This window comes from Rattus norvegicus, chromosome 3 (assembly GCF_021556685.1).
Source record: "Rattus norvegicus strain SHRSP/BbbUtx chromosome 3, alternate assembly SHRSP_T2T, whole genome shotgun sequence".
NCBI lineage: Eukaryota > Metazoa > Chordata > Mammalia > Rodentia > Muridae > Rattus > Rattus norvegicus.
In genome coordinates this window covers 63,938,676-63,956,893 of record NC_141536.1, presented here as the reverse complement: position 1 = coordinate 63,956,893, position 18,218 = coordinate 63,938,676, and the positions used below count along the sequence as shown (strand labels likewise).

Here is an 18,218-nt window from a genome sequence, read left to right as displayed (position 1 = left end):
ATATTTTAATTGAATTTATAATGCAATTCCACATAAGAAAACTCAGGATTTGGATCAGTGTGATGGCTCAACAGTTAAGAGCACTGGCTGCTTTTCCAGAGGAAGAGGACCTGGGTTCAATTCTCAGCACCCACATGGCAATCCACAATATCTATAACTCCAGTCCCAGGGGCTCTGATATCCTCCTCTTCTGGCCTTCATGGGCATCAGGCACACATGCAGCACAAGGACATACATGCAGGCAAAAGACTCATATCCATAAAATTAAAAAACCAAAATCTAGGATTAGATAGCTCCGAATTTTTATTTTAATTTCAATTTCCATTATTTGATTCAGTTGAGAGATACCAATTTTCTTAAGAATTTTAAGACAGAAATAATAATTTTAAGACACAAGATTTTCATGATAGAGGAAGAAGAAAATTAGCAGTATGTTGCTCACAAAACCTGACAAAGATGTTTCAAATAAAGGAAATTATAACTCACATCTGTCATGAATCTAGATAGGGAAACTCTTAAAATATTAGCAAGTCAAATCTATAATATTGTAAAAGAATACATGGCATGGCTTGAGCATGCATGTTGAATATTTTTTCAATTATACCAAACTATACTAAAAGAATAAAAGGGGGGAAATCACATTGTCATGTCAATAGGTTCACAGAATGCATTTGACAAAATTCAACGCTTTAGTTACACAAACTCCCAGCAAACTAATTAGCAAACGTTTCTCATCCCCATAAAGGATCAAAAGGTCATAGCTAATGCAGTACTCCAAGGGAAATACAGAAAATATCTATTCTAAAATCAGATTATCAACTGTTTCTGTTAAGTGTGTTGTATGGAGCCATGCTCAGTACAAAGAAGTACTGAGAGGAAATAGTAAATTAAGTGGAAAAAATAAACCTAGGCCCGGATGCAAGAGTGCTGGCAGAACCAACACGCGGCTTCTCAGGGTTGTAGGGTCAACTGTCATTCTAGACACAAGCAGGAAGCAATTCTGGCTGTGACAACCTCCTTAAGAGGACATGCCTCTCGCAAAGGATCTCCTTCATCTCCCCCTGGGAGAGGAGAAGGGGAAACACAAGAACGAGTGCCGTGTAGGGCACTTACTGTGTGGATGTAAAATGCCCAGACTGCTATCAAATCATCATGGCCTTTAGCCACACACAAACACTCATCTTGTCTGTTGTCCCCTGTCAGTCTACGGAAGGACAAACAAGGCTGATAGAAAACTCCCGTCTAGTGACAAATAAGCACATTTCTGTTAGAAAAAAATAAGTTTATAACATTGTTACTAATGAGAGCATCAAACAAAATATTAAAGATTACATTTATCTAAATGCATGGAAAACAAGTTTACATATATACAAGTTATATATATACATATATATGTAAAATTAGATACATAATTAAACTATATGTATGTGAGTGTGTGTTTGTGTAAATGGACACATCGTCCATGTTAATGAGTCCTCCAGTTTGTTTCCTGTGGCTGTGGCCAAACCCAGACTGGGGAGAAAAGGGTTCTTTATATTTTACAAGTTACTGTCATTGTCAAGGGAAGCCAGGGCAGAAACAAAGCAGGATTGTGTCCCCGCCAGCGGGGACCCAGTTATTCAGGGTCCCGAAGAGGCTTTCTACCTGTGGGCCAAAATGGGGGTGAAGAGAAGAAGGAGACCAAGCAAAAGTTCTGTTGTCAAGGTCTCGTTTATTGGGGTGAATGTTACAGCTTTTAAGGCTTTCAGGTAGGGGGAGTGTCCTTTGTGAAACACAGAGGGGGAGGTGCGGATACAGGTAGTGATGGCTGGAGGCAAAGAGGTCAGGCGGTAGCCGATGAGGTCAGGCGGTGGAGACACTGGGTGTTGATTCAGGAGGTAACAGGTATCTGCTAAGGGAGCTGAGGCATCCCTTGAATGTTATCTTCCTGTGGCGTAAATTCATGGGAGAGGCTTTCATTCAACAATCTTAAGACTTATGGCAGTCATCTTAGGGGTGAGTCTCTGTGGCCAAACAGCCCAGAGTCACCTAGTCACTTTGAGCCATGCAGTCAAAAAGCGGCTAGGCCCAAATCCAATATGGCTCTGTACAGGATTGCCTAGGGCACTACTTACTAGATTGTTCTCCATGTCTTCCTCAGCTTACTTTTGGGACTGAACCCTCTCACATCAGTCATTAATCAAGAAATCACCCCACAGTGTTGCACCCAGGCCAGTCTGATGGAGACATCTCAGTTGCAGCTGGTCTTCCCAGAGGACCAAAACTTGTGTCAGCCTGACACACGCTAAGCAGAACAATGGGTTCAAAGATCCAATATTACTAAGACATAAGTTCTTTCAAAGTTGACTCTTATGTTTGGGATTGTGTTAAAAAAATCTTAGCAGACCTATTTGTAGATGCTGGAATTTCGATCCTACAATCCAAGTGGAAATGAACGAATCTAAAATAGCCTTGGCAATTCTGTAAAAGACTAGAAACCTGGACCATCCACTGTCCCATGTTACATGATTAGCATTTCATATAGAAATGACCACACAGTTACTGGCATATAGACAGGGAAGAGATCAATGCAATGTGATAGTGATTCTAGAAATAAACCAACTCATGTGTCCTCATGTGATTTTTCTCCTTGGACACCAGAGCAAATGAGTCGGGAAAGACTTTCCACAGTGCCAATGCAACAATTCTAAAATGGCGGGGCAGTAAGCAGATCTATCATTTTTTTTTTATGAACTTTCGTCTTATTTGTGTGTCTGTGTCTATGTGGACGTATGCCATCTGTATGTGGGTGCCCTTTCTCACCTGGAGTCTTGCTTTAGAGTTTTTGATTGATTGTTTTTGCTTTTCTTTTTTCTGTTTGAGACAGTGTCTCACAGTGTAGCACATTCTGGTCTAGAACTCACTCTGTAGCCTAGGTTAGCTTTGAGCTTTGAGTAGTCTTTCTGCTGCAGCCCCCAAGTGCGGCCATTCAAGGCATGCGCTGGTACCTGCAGCTGTTCAGCGGGTGTTGAGTAAAATTAGCCAACGCATGTAAATACGAAACAGTAGAAAGAGCAGTTAGACAAATGTTGAAATGTTGAGAATCTTTGAGTAACTCTCTCTCCTCCACCCCTTTGTGTGTGTGTATATGTGTGTGTTTGCACACGCACTCATGTGACAGCAAATTCATTATTAAAAAAACAGAGAAAATTTAGGCTGTTTTAACATCTAAGTCAATTTTGTGTTAATTTGTTTAACACACTCACTATTTTCTGACAAGTGCAATGACTTTTAAGCACACTATGTTTGGAGGGCAGAGAGAAGAGCAGCTCTTGGTTCATCTTCCTCAACCCAACCTTCCTGTCTTTGGTCTGCTGACTCAAGTGCACCCTCTATCCACAGTCCTGAGAAACACTCGTTTTAGACCCTTGACTAATGGCTGGACAGGTCATCATCTTTAGGGTACAAGCTAGTCATATTTATCAGTGCATATATTTTTTTGAGTGTTTAACAAATCAACACAGGAGCTTTTGAGTAGAATAAAGATGTCTGGAAGATACTCCACCTGATTCAATTGTGATTGACACAAAAGACAGAGAGAGAGGTACCAGCCAAAATGATGACCAATAGCAAAGGGTTAGATTACTACCTCTTTTTCTATTCTTGCACACATACTAGTTGGTGCAATGAGAAGTTAGCATAATTAAATTTAAAAATAACTACTTCCATTGGTTTTCTTCATTATGAGCACAATGAGTATTTTCTTCTCTTTTCAACTCATTATTTTATGACACATAGAAACCGTCTCAATTTAGTAAAGATTTACATCTGTTAAGCAATATTGCCTTATATGTCAGAGGGAAACAAATGGCTTGGAAAGTAGGTTATCCATAAGGAAAAGACAAAGTGATGCTTTTTTTTTAAACTCTAAATTGTATATTGTCCAGAAGTCTCTCTGTTTTCTTTACTATTGCTAGATGCCCTGTAAAGTATGGCATTTTAAATTAAAATTTGTTTCCCTCACTACTAAAAATATACTCAGTCAATCCATTTCAGGCAAAGATCTGGGCACCAATGAAAATTACAGGTAGAACCTCCCAAATCAAATGAATGTAAAAAACTATAGCTCGCAATGTTAAAAATTGAAACCAGGTCTAAGAGTTGCGGAAGTGCTGTAAACGGTAGTTATACAGGTAACACTAATGTTTGGTAAAATGTTTACAGTAAAAATACACAATTACATTTTACCATAAATACAACTGAATATAGATGAGGCTCTTCTAAAAGATGGAATCTGTTTGGGTGAGTTTGTGAGAATTTCCGAGGGTCATTTTTAAAAAGAACAAAGGAAGGCAGCCACACGGAGGACATCCCTTATGCAAGTTGTCTGAGGTGCACTGTCCCACCTCCAGCTTAGCCTTTCTACAGGTCCAGGGTTCCTCACCCACTGTCATTGGGGCCTGACAGTGGTCTGAACGCTAACTGATATTACCCTTGAGACTTACATCCAGATCTCAGCGTGAAAAGGTTCCCCAGACTTTTGTGCTTCATTGTCCTTTTGGTTGTTTTGTTTATGTAGCCATAGAAATTGTTTCAGTTTTAGTTAAATTTAAAGAAACGAAACATTGGATTGACACCTCACTGATAGCTGTCAGAGCCTTTTAGTCTGTTTGGAAAGTGGAAAAGCAATTCCTAGCTGTTTGTCACACCCATTCAAAGAAGAAAACTTGATGAGCTGTGGGAGATCTTTGAGAAGGCTGGGGCTGTCAGAAGCTGGATCCTCCTGGGGATTTTGATGGGGTACCTCAGCACCCAGAGGCTCATTCCCAGAACAACAATGCCCAGACTAAGGACATCACAAAGAGCCACTGGGTAATTGAGTGTGGTATTTTCTCTTAACACTTCCATACATAAAAAAAAAAAAAAAAACAAAACACGATGAAATATATTCATTAGGTTTAATAAGTTGTTGACTCTAAAGACTATTTTTGGTCTTTAAATAGCGTACTTTGAACAGGATGCACAACTTTGGAGATAACTGTGAAGTAGTTGTTGTGTAGAATGCCCACAGTTTTGACCATTGATTTCATTTTAATAAAAAGTCAGTTTCTACTGCCTTGGGAAAATAAGGCGCTTGTAAGGTTGGTCAAGCTTACACTAAGGTAACACAGTTTCCCTTTGTATATCTCTCCCCTCTCCAAGCTGTTCTGTTTAGTTCTTTCATGGTCTGGCTCAGGGCCCCCTGCTGATGACCTGCTTCCCATGGCCTTTATTCATTCCAAAAAAATAAATAACACTTTGAAATATTTATTATACAATTGAATAATTAATGTATTTTAGCATCCAGTGCTTTTAGTGATAGGAATTTTATATTCTAAATTAATTAGAAGGTACAGGAAGCAGAAAAACATCATTAATCCCCTAACTCCATCCACAGGAAGGCCACATCTGCATGCCAGTGTCAAATGTTTAAGTCTTAGATGAAAATGTGCCAACTGCAGTCTTTAAACTGGAGCCTACCCAGAGTACCACATCAAGGTGTCTTTCTCAACCCTAACTAATCCTTTTCAGTCTTTCAAAGAACCATATAATATACAAAAAGAACTGTTGAGTGGTATCCTGCTGGCGTGTTCTTAAGCTATAAATAGTAGATATTCAATCAATAACATCAGCCAAATCCAAGTGTCAGTCAAGGACAATTGTATCTGTAAATACTAAATACATGTCTGTCTTTAATATCATTTTCCCATCAAGGCTATCATCTGTCTTTTCTATTTGAAACAATGATGGTATAAGCTCTTAAGGATATTGGTATTTGATAATTTACTACTGATGATATTCTTGAACCACATTCTAAACATATGATACAAATCATTATGTGTAGGGAGACATTTCCTAAATTTTAGTCAATGAGAAGAAAGAGATTTCAAAAGTACTCATGCTTATTTCATTGAAAAAGCAGTCCAACATAAAATCTTGCTTTTTAAAACCTTGTGAAGCAAAATCTAAAGGAACAAAGAAAAGTCCCTAAGCTTGGTGGTCAGTTAACGTCCCAATAATGCATTGAGATGACTGACCCATAGGGACTTCAGAAAACTGAAATGCTTGTCTTTTTAGTGTCAATGGGTTGGGCTACTACAGAAGATATTTATAGATGCATCAGCACTAGAAAATACCTCTGGAGAAAACTATTCAAGATAAATTATATAAGCTTAGACTTAAATGACATGGTGTGTAGTATTGTAATATTGCATAAAAATATGTGCCTATTTTAAGTCACTCTATCTAGACCACACATTTTCTTAAATTCCCCAACTTAATTCTGGCAATTCATCTTTCTTTCCCCAGGGAGACAAAGAAGCTGAATTAGGGCTTCCGTTTTCTCCACTTTGTGATCGGAAGTCAACGATGGTTGCCCAGTCTCAAATAGGTAATTTTGAAGAACGGTGGCCCTGAAAAGTAGGTGGGACTTGTTGGTGTTCAAACGCATGGACTATGGTGTTCAACATCTTTCAGACCAAGCTACATGCAGGATACATGTTGGCTTCAGGCTGATCTAGATAAGACTGAAGGAGAATCAATGGAGTATTTTTATAAAATGAATTCAATAAAGCCACTACTGCTGGTCAAGGGCAGGTGTTTCTAGGTTCTTGTCTTCTTAACCAATGAGTTAAAGTAAAAGCCCACACAAAATTTGCAGGAATAGAAAGGCAATTTAATGTAAAGGAGAGCAATAGAAAAGATCTCCCTGAACAAGGACCCATATTGAAGCCCAGAGTCTATGTGTTCTAAAGGAAGGACAGGCCAGGTTCTAAGGGGTATACTTGTAGCAGTTCTCTATTCTGATTGCTAAATGAGATCACCCAGTCATTCTTCTACCATGTAGCCCACTTCCTAGAATGCTTCTGATTGAATAGAAACTATTTTCGCTTTGACTATTGTTAGGGGAGTGGAATCCTATCCCATTATCCTTAGAGGGGTATAGATGTAGCAGGATGCAGGAGGAAGTCTGTGGTTGTTAGATGAATTGTATGGAGAGGGGGCATGTGTATGCACAGGACACACAGGGAGCTAGACTGCCAAGAGCAGTATTGGGAAGAGGGATGCATAACAACCAACTGGGTCCCAGGTTACTAAAGTATTCCCTACGCTTGCCTGTCTCTGATAGTATTCCAACAGCCAGCCTCCTCCTTACAGAACCAAGTGATGCATGGATCTGTATCCCTTCTCCAGAGTTGAGCTCGGGTGTAGCTGTTACAGAGCTTTAGGGCAGTAGGAAGCTGCTGCCCATAACTTTTTCCCTTCCCAGCCCATAAAACAGCAGCCAGTGCTTATCACCATTCAGAGAGTGTGGATGGTGTAGACTCAGGATCTCATCTAGCAAGCTGGCTGACTCCCAGAGGCTAGTGGCTCTGATACACTCTTCTTACTTAGGAGAGGTGCTGCTGACTCACTGGACAGCCTACCTGCTCTAGAGAGTGAAAAGTCTGGGTGAACAACTAATTGTACTTTGAATTCAAGTATCAATTAAAATATAAAATTATAGTAGGATTTCTGTAAAATTTGAAATGGGTCCCAACATGTCCTTGAGAAGTGTCAAGCATACAATACTTTGGTTAAGCATCCAACGGATAATTCGCATGTTTGTATATGTCACTTCCAGACCCTTCTTTTCTTGTATTTAGATGTTATTCTCTGTTCCCAGGTGGGTTCAAGGCAGAAACACCTAATAGCTCTTCGGGCCACAAGGTTTTGCAGTCCCAGAGCTTTAAAAGGTTATTGTTTTTAGTTCCCTTCGCCTCACTAAGAGGCAGATGCATCCCTTGGACAAGGCTCTGCTCTTTGCCAATCACTCTCGATCTCGATGAGCACTTTACATTTAAGTCATCACTCAATCCTGACATCTCCAAGTGCTGGGGTTAGTGCTGTCACCTGGAGATTGTAGCGTTCTCCCTGCTGGTCTGACAGCACACGCCCACACTTTGTGAATTAATGCTTTACGTCCAGAGAATATTAAACAGCAATTTGAAATGAGAGTGCACCGACAGAACACTGTGATGCAGTAAGAAAAAAATTAATGAAGGTAAAATAAAAGTGGCTGTCCTCCTGTGGCCTGAGGGATGGGGACCTTTAATTAGCTGGTTTTCTTAGGGTTCAGATAGCATTTCTTTCTGGCACATAATATTCAACAGCCAAAAACCAAAGGAAGACCATTCATAAGGGTAATGGCCTCTCATTGAGAAGAAAAGACATTCCTAATCATGAAGGAATCAAGAACTGGCTCAATAGTTAGGACAGCATAATGGGTGGAATATTAAATAGTAAAGACCACATGCTTGAGCTAGGAAGTCTAGTTTATCAGCTCTTACTACTGAATGCATTCCTACAAAAAGTAGCTGCTTCTGAAGATTGTTACTGTCCTAGCCCATTCCGTTCCATAGTGAGCACTTTGTTTTTCCACGTGTATCCCAGAAAGTCCTCAGTGTGGCTTAGCATATGGTTTAGGAAACTGTGACACTCGATCGAATCCACCATTCTGTGTGTTTTGCTTTTTTAGGTTTCATTGATTTCATAGTGGAGCCAACGTTTTCTCTCCTGACAGACTCGACAGAGAAAATTGTTATTCCTCTTATAGAGGAAGCTTCAAAACCAGAGTCTTCTAACTATGGGGCAAGCAGGTATAATAGTTTTTCTTTTGCATGCGTGCATGCACACATGCACACATGCACACACGCAAGCACACCCCCCCCCCACACACACACAGCCAACTCACATAGTAGTTTCTAGTCTGGAGACCCAATAATTCATAATGCTTTCATTCATTTAAAATTATTTAGTGCAATTTTGTGTGTGTGTGTGTGTCTTAAATATATATATTTAAGATTTGAAAGAGCTTTTACCCAATAATCCCTCTTTCCCTCAAAGATAACCCAGCAGTTCTCACAGTAATTATTAGGTAGTACTGCCATCTAGTGACTATATACTGTAGTGCATTCCCTTTGCAACTGATCCTGGCCCAGTATAAATGAGAAGACAAAGGGTCTACGTCCGGATGGGAGGGGAAGCAAGGGAAGGAACTGGGAGGAGTGAGTAGAAGTCAAAGCTTAATCGGAATGCACTAGCTGAAAAAGGGTCTAATTAATTTTTTATGAAGAGAGATAAAATAAGCGAAGCCTGTATGACAGTCCCTGCCCCCTCCATGTGGGAAAGAGGACGTTGGGGTGGGGGTGGGGGTACATACCTGCCACATGTTACATCTGGGTCCATGACTGTTGTGCATCAGCTGTGGGTCTGTAAACCTGTCTTGTATGGTATCTTGACCTCGTTGTCTTTTGATTTCTTTGGTTGTCAACGGTAGCTCGTCCACCATGATTGGGTTCCATGTTGCTGACGCTCTGAGGCGGTCAAACACAAAAGGCTGCATGAGTGATGGGACCTATGCCCCAGACTACTCTCTGTCAGCTGTGGACCTGAAGAGCTTCAAAAACAACCTGGTGGACATCATTCAGCAGAACAAGGAGAGGTGGAAAGAGTTGGCTGCCCAAGGTACAGTTGTTGATGATGCTACCTTTAAGGAGTCTCTAATTCCTTAATAGTTTGGACTTTCTTCCACTTGATGTGTTTCTTTTATAATATACACAAACTCTTGATGGTTTTTGCAATTTGATCATTCATGAGATAGTTGGTCCTGTTGCTAGCTAAAAAAGGATACTGTTGTTCCTGTCACCTGAGCTGCAGATGTGGTGGATGGTGGCCGTGCAATAAGGGACAACAACATGATGACAAACTGTGTAAGAACCTCTGTACTTTCAATGGTACTTTCAAGCCTGTTCTAGCACCAAGCAAGACCAATAACTTCCTGTATTTATCTGACTGTCTAGCACTTTAGTTAAAAATAAAAGTTTGGGGCTGGAAAGATGGCTCTGTAGTTAAGAGTACTTCCTGCTCTAACTGAGGACCCAGGTTTTGTTTCAAGCACCCACAATTAGCAGCTCATCACAACCTGTGACTTCAGCTCCAAGATCCAATGATCTCTCTTGGCCTCTGTAGACATCTGCAGATACATGTGTATATACAGAGAGAGAGAGAGAGAGAGAGAGAGAGAGAGAGAGAGAGGGGGGGGGGGGGAGGGAGGCAATCACATAATTGTAGTTAATTTTAAATAAATAAAAGCACTATGACTCATTGAGTATCCAAACTAGAAACCACTATGTGTGTTGGCTGTTAAAGGTACTGTGGTTCCATATTGAGAGGGAACTGAGTAGACCTGCTTCAGTTTTCAGGAAGGCCTGTGATGCTAAACAGGAGCAAGAATATGCTTTGAAATAGGGATGTGAAGAAAGCCTTCACTAAGAAAGTGATGATGTACATAGATATGAGAAAAGATGAGAAAGAGGGTTAGGGAGCAGCCTGGAGTGGAAGATCAAACCTTTTCAGGCAGAAGCATGGGGAATGACCATGTACAAACTAAGAGGTGGAACTTGCCTCCCACACAAGAAACAAGGAAGCCTGTGAAAAGGAGAAAAGTGGGCAGACAGGAACTCTGCAGGCGTGGGGGGATGTGGTGATCAGACCATTTGTTTGGCCCCCTCCAAAAGGAAAACCAAATGTGGCATTTTTCTCTCAGACGACACGTGAGTAATTTCAACTAACATTTAACAATTTCTCTGATGACATAGCTAAAAATATTATTTTGTTTGGGTTGCAAAGATGTCACACAGGATCAGAAAGAAGGCAGTTATCTGCCACGTAGGAGAAAGATGAAAGTGTAGACTAAACATCAAACTGTGAAATAGAAGAGGGAGTCTTGCACCAGTATATGTGCAACAGGATAAGCAAGAAGAAGTTACTCTTTAGACATTTGAAAGGAGAATGTATATGCACATTGTGCTGGTTTCAATATGCTTAGTGTAGGGAGTGGCGCTATTAGGAAGTGTGGACTTGGAGTAGGCGAGGCCTTGTTGGAGGAAATATCACTGTAGGGGTGGGCTTTGAGAGCGTTTCTCCCTACTTGACAGAGGATGCCAATCTCCTTCTTGGCTGTAGTCAGGTCAAGATGTAGAACTTTTACCTTCTCCTGCACCATACCTGCCTGGAGTCTGCATGTTTTCTGCATTGATGATAATTGACTGATACTTTGAACCAGCAAACCAGCCCCAATTAAATGTTGTCCCTTATACAAGTTGCCTTGCCCATGGTGTCTCTTCACAGCAATGGAAACCCTAATTAAGACACATATTTATAAAATACACAGATGCTAAATATAATCATGATACAGAGTACATCATACATGTGTATATACCATGATGTAATATGACTTTAAAATTTTTAAACTCTACATCCCCCATGTATCAAGACCTATCTGTTCTCCTTCCAAACAAATTCTGAATCTGATCTCTTCTTGCTCATTCTCCTGCATGCATGGAATCTATATGTATGCATATAACATATGTACATAATTGTATGTTGTCTTGTCTATTGCTATGATTAAACACTGTGATTGAGACAACTTCTAAAAGAAAATTTTGATTTGGTTTATGGTTCCAGTGGTTAGAGTTCGCAATGGTGGAGCAAAAGAGCACCTGAGAGCTCACATCTTTATCTGTAATCATGGACAGAGAGAGGGCACTGGGAGTCATGTAGGCTTTTGAAACTTCAAAGCTCACTTCAGGAAAACATCTCTTCCAACAAGGCTACACCTCCTAATCCTTCCTAAACAGGTTCACCAACATGGGACCAAGTATATGAGTCACTCTCACTATAATCTACTACACACAGCATTTACTGTCATGATGATACTTAATATATATGCATTTATAGCTATACATATGATTCTCTTGCATGGATATGTTTCATAATAACAAAGAAAACATGATCTGCTACAAAAAGACATCTGCTTGAAAGTTAGTGACTGTCAGTTTATGTGGCCATGGTAATCTGCTATGGGCCACTCGCAACCTTCAGTCCCTGAAGGGGTGATGACATGTGTGATCCAGTGTCTACTGAAGCTATATGAGACTCCCAGAGGTGTCACCCACGTCTCAGCGCTCCTCACATCCTAGCTCATCATCAGATCTGCAGGGCATCCCATTAATCCTTGCCAGGGGAAAGGTATAAATCCTTTGTTTCACTATGTGAAACTCACTGTCATAAAGGGGGTTAGCAGTTAAAATGCCCCTTAAAAGAACACTTTCATCCCGGAAGCCTTCTCTTTGGGAGCTGAACATAACTGTCTAGAATTGATGTATGTGTTTTGATATTAGGCTTTTAAAATTTTCAAATGCTTTCTAATATCTCATAATGTCCAGTTTGGGGTAGATTTATCCATCTAGACTGAAAAACATGTCCTTACTTTCGGTCTGTTATTTCTCAGTGTATCATGTCTCTATCTTTTCTACGCTATTCGGGAGTTGACAGATGTCAGGAAAAAATGTTACTATTCTTGTAGTGAGGTGGGCATTTGAAAACGGCAAGGAGGGTATGTGTGAATTGTGTACCCTGCTACCTTGCTAGATATGTTTATCAGAGGCAAGAGGAGCTTCTTACAATCCTTAATGTGCAAAGGCATATCGATTTTGTCCTGTCCTTAATTGTATTGCCTTAATCTCCTTCCCGTGCCTAATAACTCCCCTCTGTCTTGAATGTCCTTTGTCAATCAGAGCAATCTCGTACAGGCCTCAATTTTAATTCATGTAGGAAAAAAACTTGCTTCCAACAAGACCTTGCTACCATTCAGGAATGATCTCATGGGTAGAGTAGAGTAGGATTCGGCCAATTATTGAAATGCTCTCTATAGACTGACCCATGTATAGCATTAGAACCTTTGTGAGCCAATGCTTTCCCAAAAGCCCACCTGTGGTCAGCCGAGGCTTTTGGTGAATTCTTAATATCAAAGTCATTCAAAAATTAAACCTTATACGTTAAAATATATAGTGAGCTCTGTCATGTGCTGGAAATATGCTCCAATGCCATAAGGACATGACTGAAAGCATACCTAGGTCTGAATCCTATATACTACATTCTATTCTATGGGTCAATATTTATCAGGCATTTTAAATTTATGTTTACTTTGTGTATATAGGCATTTTGACTGCATGTATGCCTGTGCACTACCTGTGTCCCTGGTGGTTTGGGAATACAGAAGTGAGCCTTGGATCCCCTCTAACTGGAATTACAGTAATTATGAGCCACAAATGTGGGTGCAAGAAATTGAGCCTGGGTCCTCCAGAAGAGCAACCAGTGCTCTTAAAAACCGGACCATCACTCTAGTCCCTCATTATATATTTTGAGATATAAATTAAACAGAGAAAATAATGAAACATGATAATTATATGCTAAAATAGAACTCCATACCGACACATTATAATGGGAAAAATAAATTCTCTACACCTTTTTCAAAATATCTTAGTGAATGTCATGTTGAACTCATATAATAACATCAGTTTCCATAGCTTTGGATTCCTGTAAAGAATTTGGGTTCTCTCTTGATTTTTGAGTTATTAGGTATTGTCAGTGGCAAAAGGCATTTTTGGATAATAATAAATAAACATGTTCTTACTCATCTCAGTTTTAAAATGAATCACAAACAGAATATTACTTTTTATATAATTTTATTTTTAAATATAAGTATAATATAAGTATACCTTTATGTATATAAGACTAATGTCTTCCATGATAACCTCTCAGATGATTTTGTGAGAGTCTGTTTGACCCAAAATTGATTAAAATTCTGTTTTTCAAATCATCTGAAGATCATCACTGACAGATATGAGAGTTGTAAGCAGCTATAATAGCAAAAGCAAAATATGCTGAAAATTAAGAAAATACTGATTATATTTTTTTTAATTTTACTACAGTAGTTTATGCAAACGTGACTAATTTATAAAACTAAACCTTGGGGTTTTTCACTATCTCTTCACACTTTCTCTAGTTTGTTAAAATGAGTACCCTTGTTTTTCAGAACCAAAACCAATTCTACAGGAACAGCGTAAGTTTTTTCTTTAGTAAGCACCTTTAGGCAAAACTTCCTCTGTTGCTAACAGCTCTAATTTGATCAAAAGATATTCTTGCTGGATGTCTACCTGGGCCTGAGTGAGAAAGGGACTCCCTTTTTTTGTTTTTGCAGGTTGTTGCTAAGTTGACATCAGAAACCTCAGACATAACAGCTTCAAATTTCTTGATTGACCTGGCTTCTCTGGCATGGACTAGATCTACTGGTGACCGCTGCATCAACATCTTTATGCCTTCAAATATTGGTCAAATAGTATTTTGTGGCACCTCTCTTTGCTGAGATAACACAGCGAGTGCCAATAAATGTTCCTTGAGCAACTTATCAGTGATTTTTGTCATGTCTTCCGTAAGGCTACCAAGACTCTTTCACTTCGAATGTGCATTTTCTAAAATTTCTGAAAGGAAACACACAGTTTATAAAGTTATTATTTTTTATAAAAATTTTAACCTTTTCCTCTGAAAATGCCTTAATAATCCCTACCATTAAAACTATTCAGGGGGGTTGGGGATTTAGCTCAGTGGTAAAGCGCTTGCCTAGCAAGAGCAAAGCCCTGGGTCGGTCCTCAGCTCCAGAAAAACAAAACAAAACAAAACAAACAAACAAAACTATTCAGAAAAATTACAAGATCTGAATCACACGAGCGATGCTCATACTTTATATTCTAGTGAGAATGAATGGGCCGGGTAGAATGGCTTGACACACTGGGCTGTGTTTTAAATCTTCCATTGCCACAGAACCTAGTTTACGATTAGTTATTTTTCTTCCAAAGAAAATCCCTTAAATATTTTAATTGAATCTTATTAGTTTAATGTGTGTGTATGGGGGGATTGTCTGCACATGGCAGGGCATGTTGAGGTTGAGGTCAGAGGACAACTTGAAGGATTTGATGCCCTCTTATACACATTTTAATAAGTGTTTCTCCAATACTCTTTGACTATAACTCCCTCATGGCTAGCTTCATACTTAACTGTACCAGAGTGGCAGAAGAACTGTCTTAGTTACAGTTTTACTTCTGTGAATGAACACTATGACCAAGGCAACTCTTATAAGGACAACATTTCACTGGGACTGGCTCATGGGTTCAGATGTCCAGCCCATTATCATCAAGATAGGGTCATGGTAGCACCCAGGCAGGCAAGGCACGGGAGATGCTGAGAGCTCAACATCTGGTTCCAAAGGCAAACAGGAGAAGACTGGCTTCTAGGCAGCTAGAATGAAGGTTTTAAAGCCCTTGCCCATGGTGACACACTTCCTCCAACAAGACCACACCTACTACAACAAGGCCACACCTCTGAATAGTGCCACTCCCTGGGCCAAGTGTTTTCAGACCACCACATTCCACTCCCTGGCCCCACAAAAATTGTTCAGACTTATGAATCTATGGGAGAACATATGTAAACAAAGCATAATCAAAATACATTTAGTCCCACTTCAAAAGTCTCCATAGTCTATAGCAGTCTCATCATTGTCAAGAGTCCAAAGTTCAAAATCTTTTCTGAGGTTCATTCAACCACTTAACTGTAATCCCCTATAAAGTCAAAATCGAAAAGCAGGTCACAGGATACCTTAAATATCACAGGATATACACTACTGCTCCAAAATGCCATAGCGAGTAAATGCTGGAAGAAACAAGACCAGAAACGAGCTGAACAAAGTGTACCAGTTCACTGGTATGAAGTCAGACAGTCCTCTGAGGGGGAAGTTATAGGGAAGATGGAAAAGAAGACCCAGAGACAAAGGTTAGAGATCGGGAGGGCTGTCCAGCGAATACTGCGGCAGCCTCAAGTTTAATTCTCTTAGGTTTTATATACTTTGCAGTATCCTGGGAAACTAAGTCATAAACCAGCAGAGACAGTGGCTGACGTACATTTGATATCTGTACTCATCCAGAGGCCTCCCTATTCCTCCTCGTTCCTTCCTCCAAGGTTAACAGAACATTCAGCCCATTGCTTTGTGCTTCAAGTGTATCCTTTGTTATGATTCTATGCATCAGCAGGCCAGGAAATCTGTCAGTAGATCCTGGCCTGACTTGACTCTGCCTGACAGTCAGGCTTTCACAGAAGCAGGCAAAATGGCTCCCATCGGCAGACTCCAAACCCTGCATCTTTGTGTCTGTTGTCAGAGTGCTCTTCAGATCTCCAGCTCTTCATCTTTTTTTGGCTGCAGCACAATTCTCTTTAGCTGGCTCCACTCCCCATTAGCAGCTTTGCTCAGCAGATATCCCAGGCTCTGGCATCTTGAACATCTTGGCGTCTCCAAGGCAACTTCAGCATTACAGCTTCTTGTTCCAATGTCTAGAATTCACACATGATCTTCTGGGCTCCTCCACAGGGATTGGGTCACTTCTACAGCTCTGACCTCTGTAGCACTCTAGGCTCTGGTTGATTCCACGCAATTGCTGCTGCTTTTCTTGGTGATCATCCCATGGTATTGGCATCTCTAATGCACTGGATTCTTCCGCTGTAACGAGGCTTCACCAATAGTATCTCATAGGCTCTCTTCATAGTGCAAAGCCTCAATTTCTTTGCATGACCCCTTCAGTCCTGGGCCATCAACTGTAACTGAGGCTGCACTTTCAACAATGGCCTTCCCAAGCCTCTCACAGTGCCAAGTCTCAGCTGTTCTCCGCGACCCCTTTAAAAACAAAAACTACCTGGGTAATTCTTATACATTACCACGTCTAGCAGCAGCACAAGGTACAATCTTGGCTATCTCTGGAACACAGCTTCTTTGTGCTCTCAGAAAGCACTTCCCAGATTTCAGTTCAGTGATGCTGGTCTCTTCTTAATCACTGTTAATTTCCTGGCTCTAGCTAATCAGCATCACTTGTTCCAATGATCCCTTCTATTTTTGACTCTAAAGCCAGAGCCACATGGCCAAAGCTGCAGAGTTCTGCTGCTTGATGGAACTGGAACACTGCCTACTGCCATCCTCCCTTGTTCTATTACATTATCATCAGCTTTCTGTTTTCTGATTCCTTCACTAAGTAAGCTTGGCTGTCCTAGAATTTTCTTTGTAGATTGACCTTGAACTCTGAGATCTGCATGGCTTTGTCTCCTGAATGCTGGGATTCAAGGTTTATACCATGATCCCTCAAGTTAAGCTTTTCTTTACTTAGAACTTGCTCTATACCAAACTGGCCTTGAACTCCAAGACTGCTTGCTTCTGTCTCCTAAGATTAAATGTGTGTACCATTGTGTTCGGACCTAAGCTCAGTTGTGTGGGATCCTGCCCCTAAGTCACCACTCCCTTAATCCCTTTATCTTCTTGAACATAGCATTCAGATCCATTTCACTTCCCTTTATTACTTGAACCATACATTTTATATTTTTCCTTTCTCAGCTCACTCCTTTTCATTAAAAGATTCTTCATAAGACTGAACTTTAGTAGCCATGCAACAGAATTTATGCCAGGCTGTTTTGAGACTTCCTTTGTCAAAGCAATTAATCTACACATCTTCACGTTAGCCTCAGGTGGACTCTTTTGGACAATGGCAAAAAGCAGCCATGTGTTCTATGAGAGATGGTCAGAATAGAAATAGCTTAGGTCAGGACTATGGTTACATCTGTCTAATGTGGAAAGATGTAAATGAATTGGCTTAAATTAACTTTTAAGGAATTGAGGATTCTTCTCTTCCCCTTAAGCACAAAAGCCCTCAGAGAAGAAAAGGGGTTTTAAAAATGTTTCTGTAGACCTGAGTGCTCTCAAAGGTGAGCTTTGTATCCAGCAAATGGCTTACAAAAATTAAATTTGAAAGAAATTTTCCCACCTATATCTTGATCTCTTAAACTATAAATATAGTTTTATAGACATATTAATATACATTTATATACATATTTGCAATTTTTAATATTTTTCTCAATAACTGTGGGGAGTGTAGAAGTTCCTAGAGATCATACAGAATGATTCATAACTGAACCGTTCATTTTTCTCACATATAATTTCTGTGTTTTATTCCTTCTCCAAATCATCATATAAATGTATAATTCTCCAATTATAAAAAGCAAGGGAAAAATGAAGATATTTGTAGTTTCTTTCCAAGTAAAATGGAGTTCAAATTTATTCAAAGGGAAATGGAAAAAAACCTTCAAGGATTTGAGGCTGCAACTTTATTATAATGTCTTTTCTTTTCTTTTCTTTCTTTCTTGTTTTTCTTTTCTCCCCCATCCCCTCTGTCTCTCTCTTTTGAGACAGAGTTTCTCTGTGTAGTTCTGGCTGCCCTGGAACT

At 40.0% G+C, this 18,218-nt stretch overlaps 1 protein-coding gene across 14 annotated transcripts in view; it reads left to right on the top strand.

Moving 5' to 3' along the window:
• The window catches only part of Pde1a (phosphodiesterase 1A), a 280,465-nt gene that overhangs the window by 247,186 nt on the left and 15,061 nt on the right, over positions 1–18,218 (top strand). For 7 of the 14 annotated variants that reach the window (NM_001431467.1, NM_030871.2, NM_001431466.1 and 4 more), the window contains 3 exon segments: positions 6,328–6,409; positions 8,537–8,657; positions 9,338–9,525. In NM_001431467.1, the coding sequence (NP_001418396.1) occupies positions 6,328–6,409; positions 8,537–8,657; positions 9,338–9,525 (391 nt within the window). 14 annotated transcript variants of the gene reach the window in all.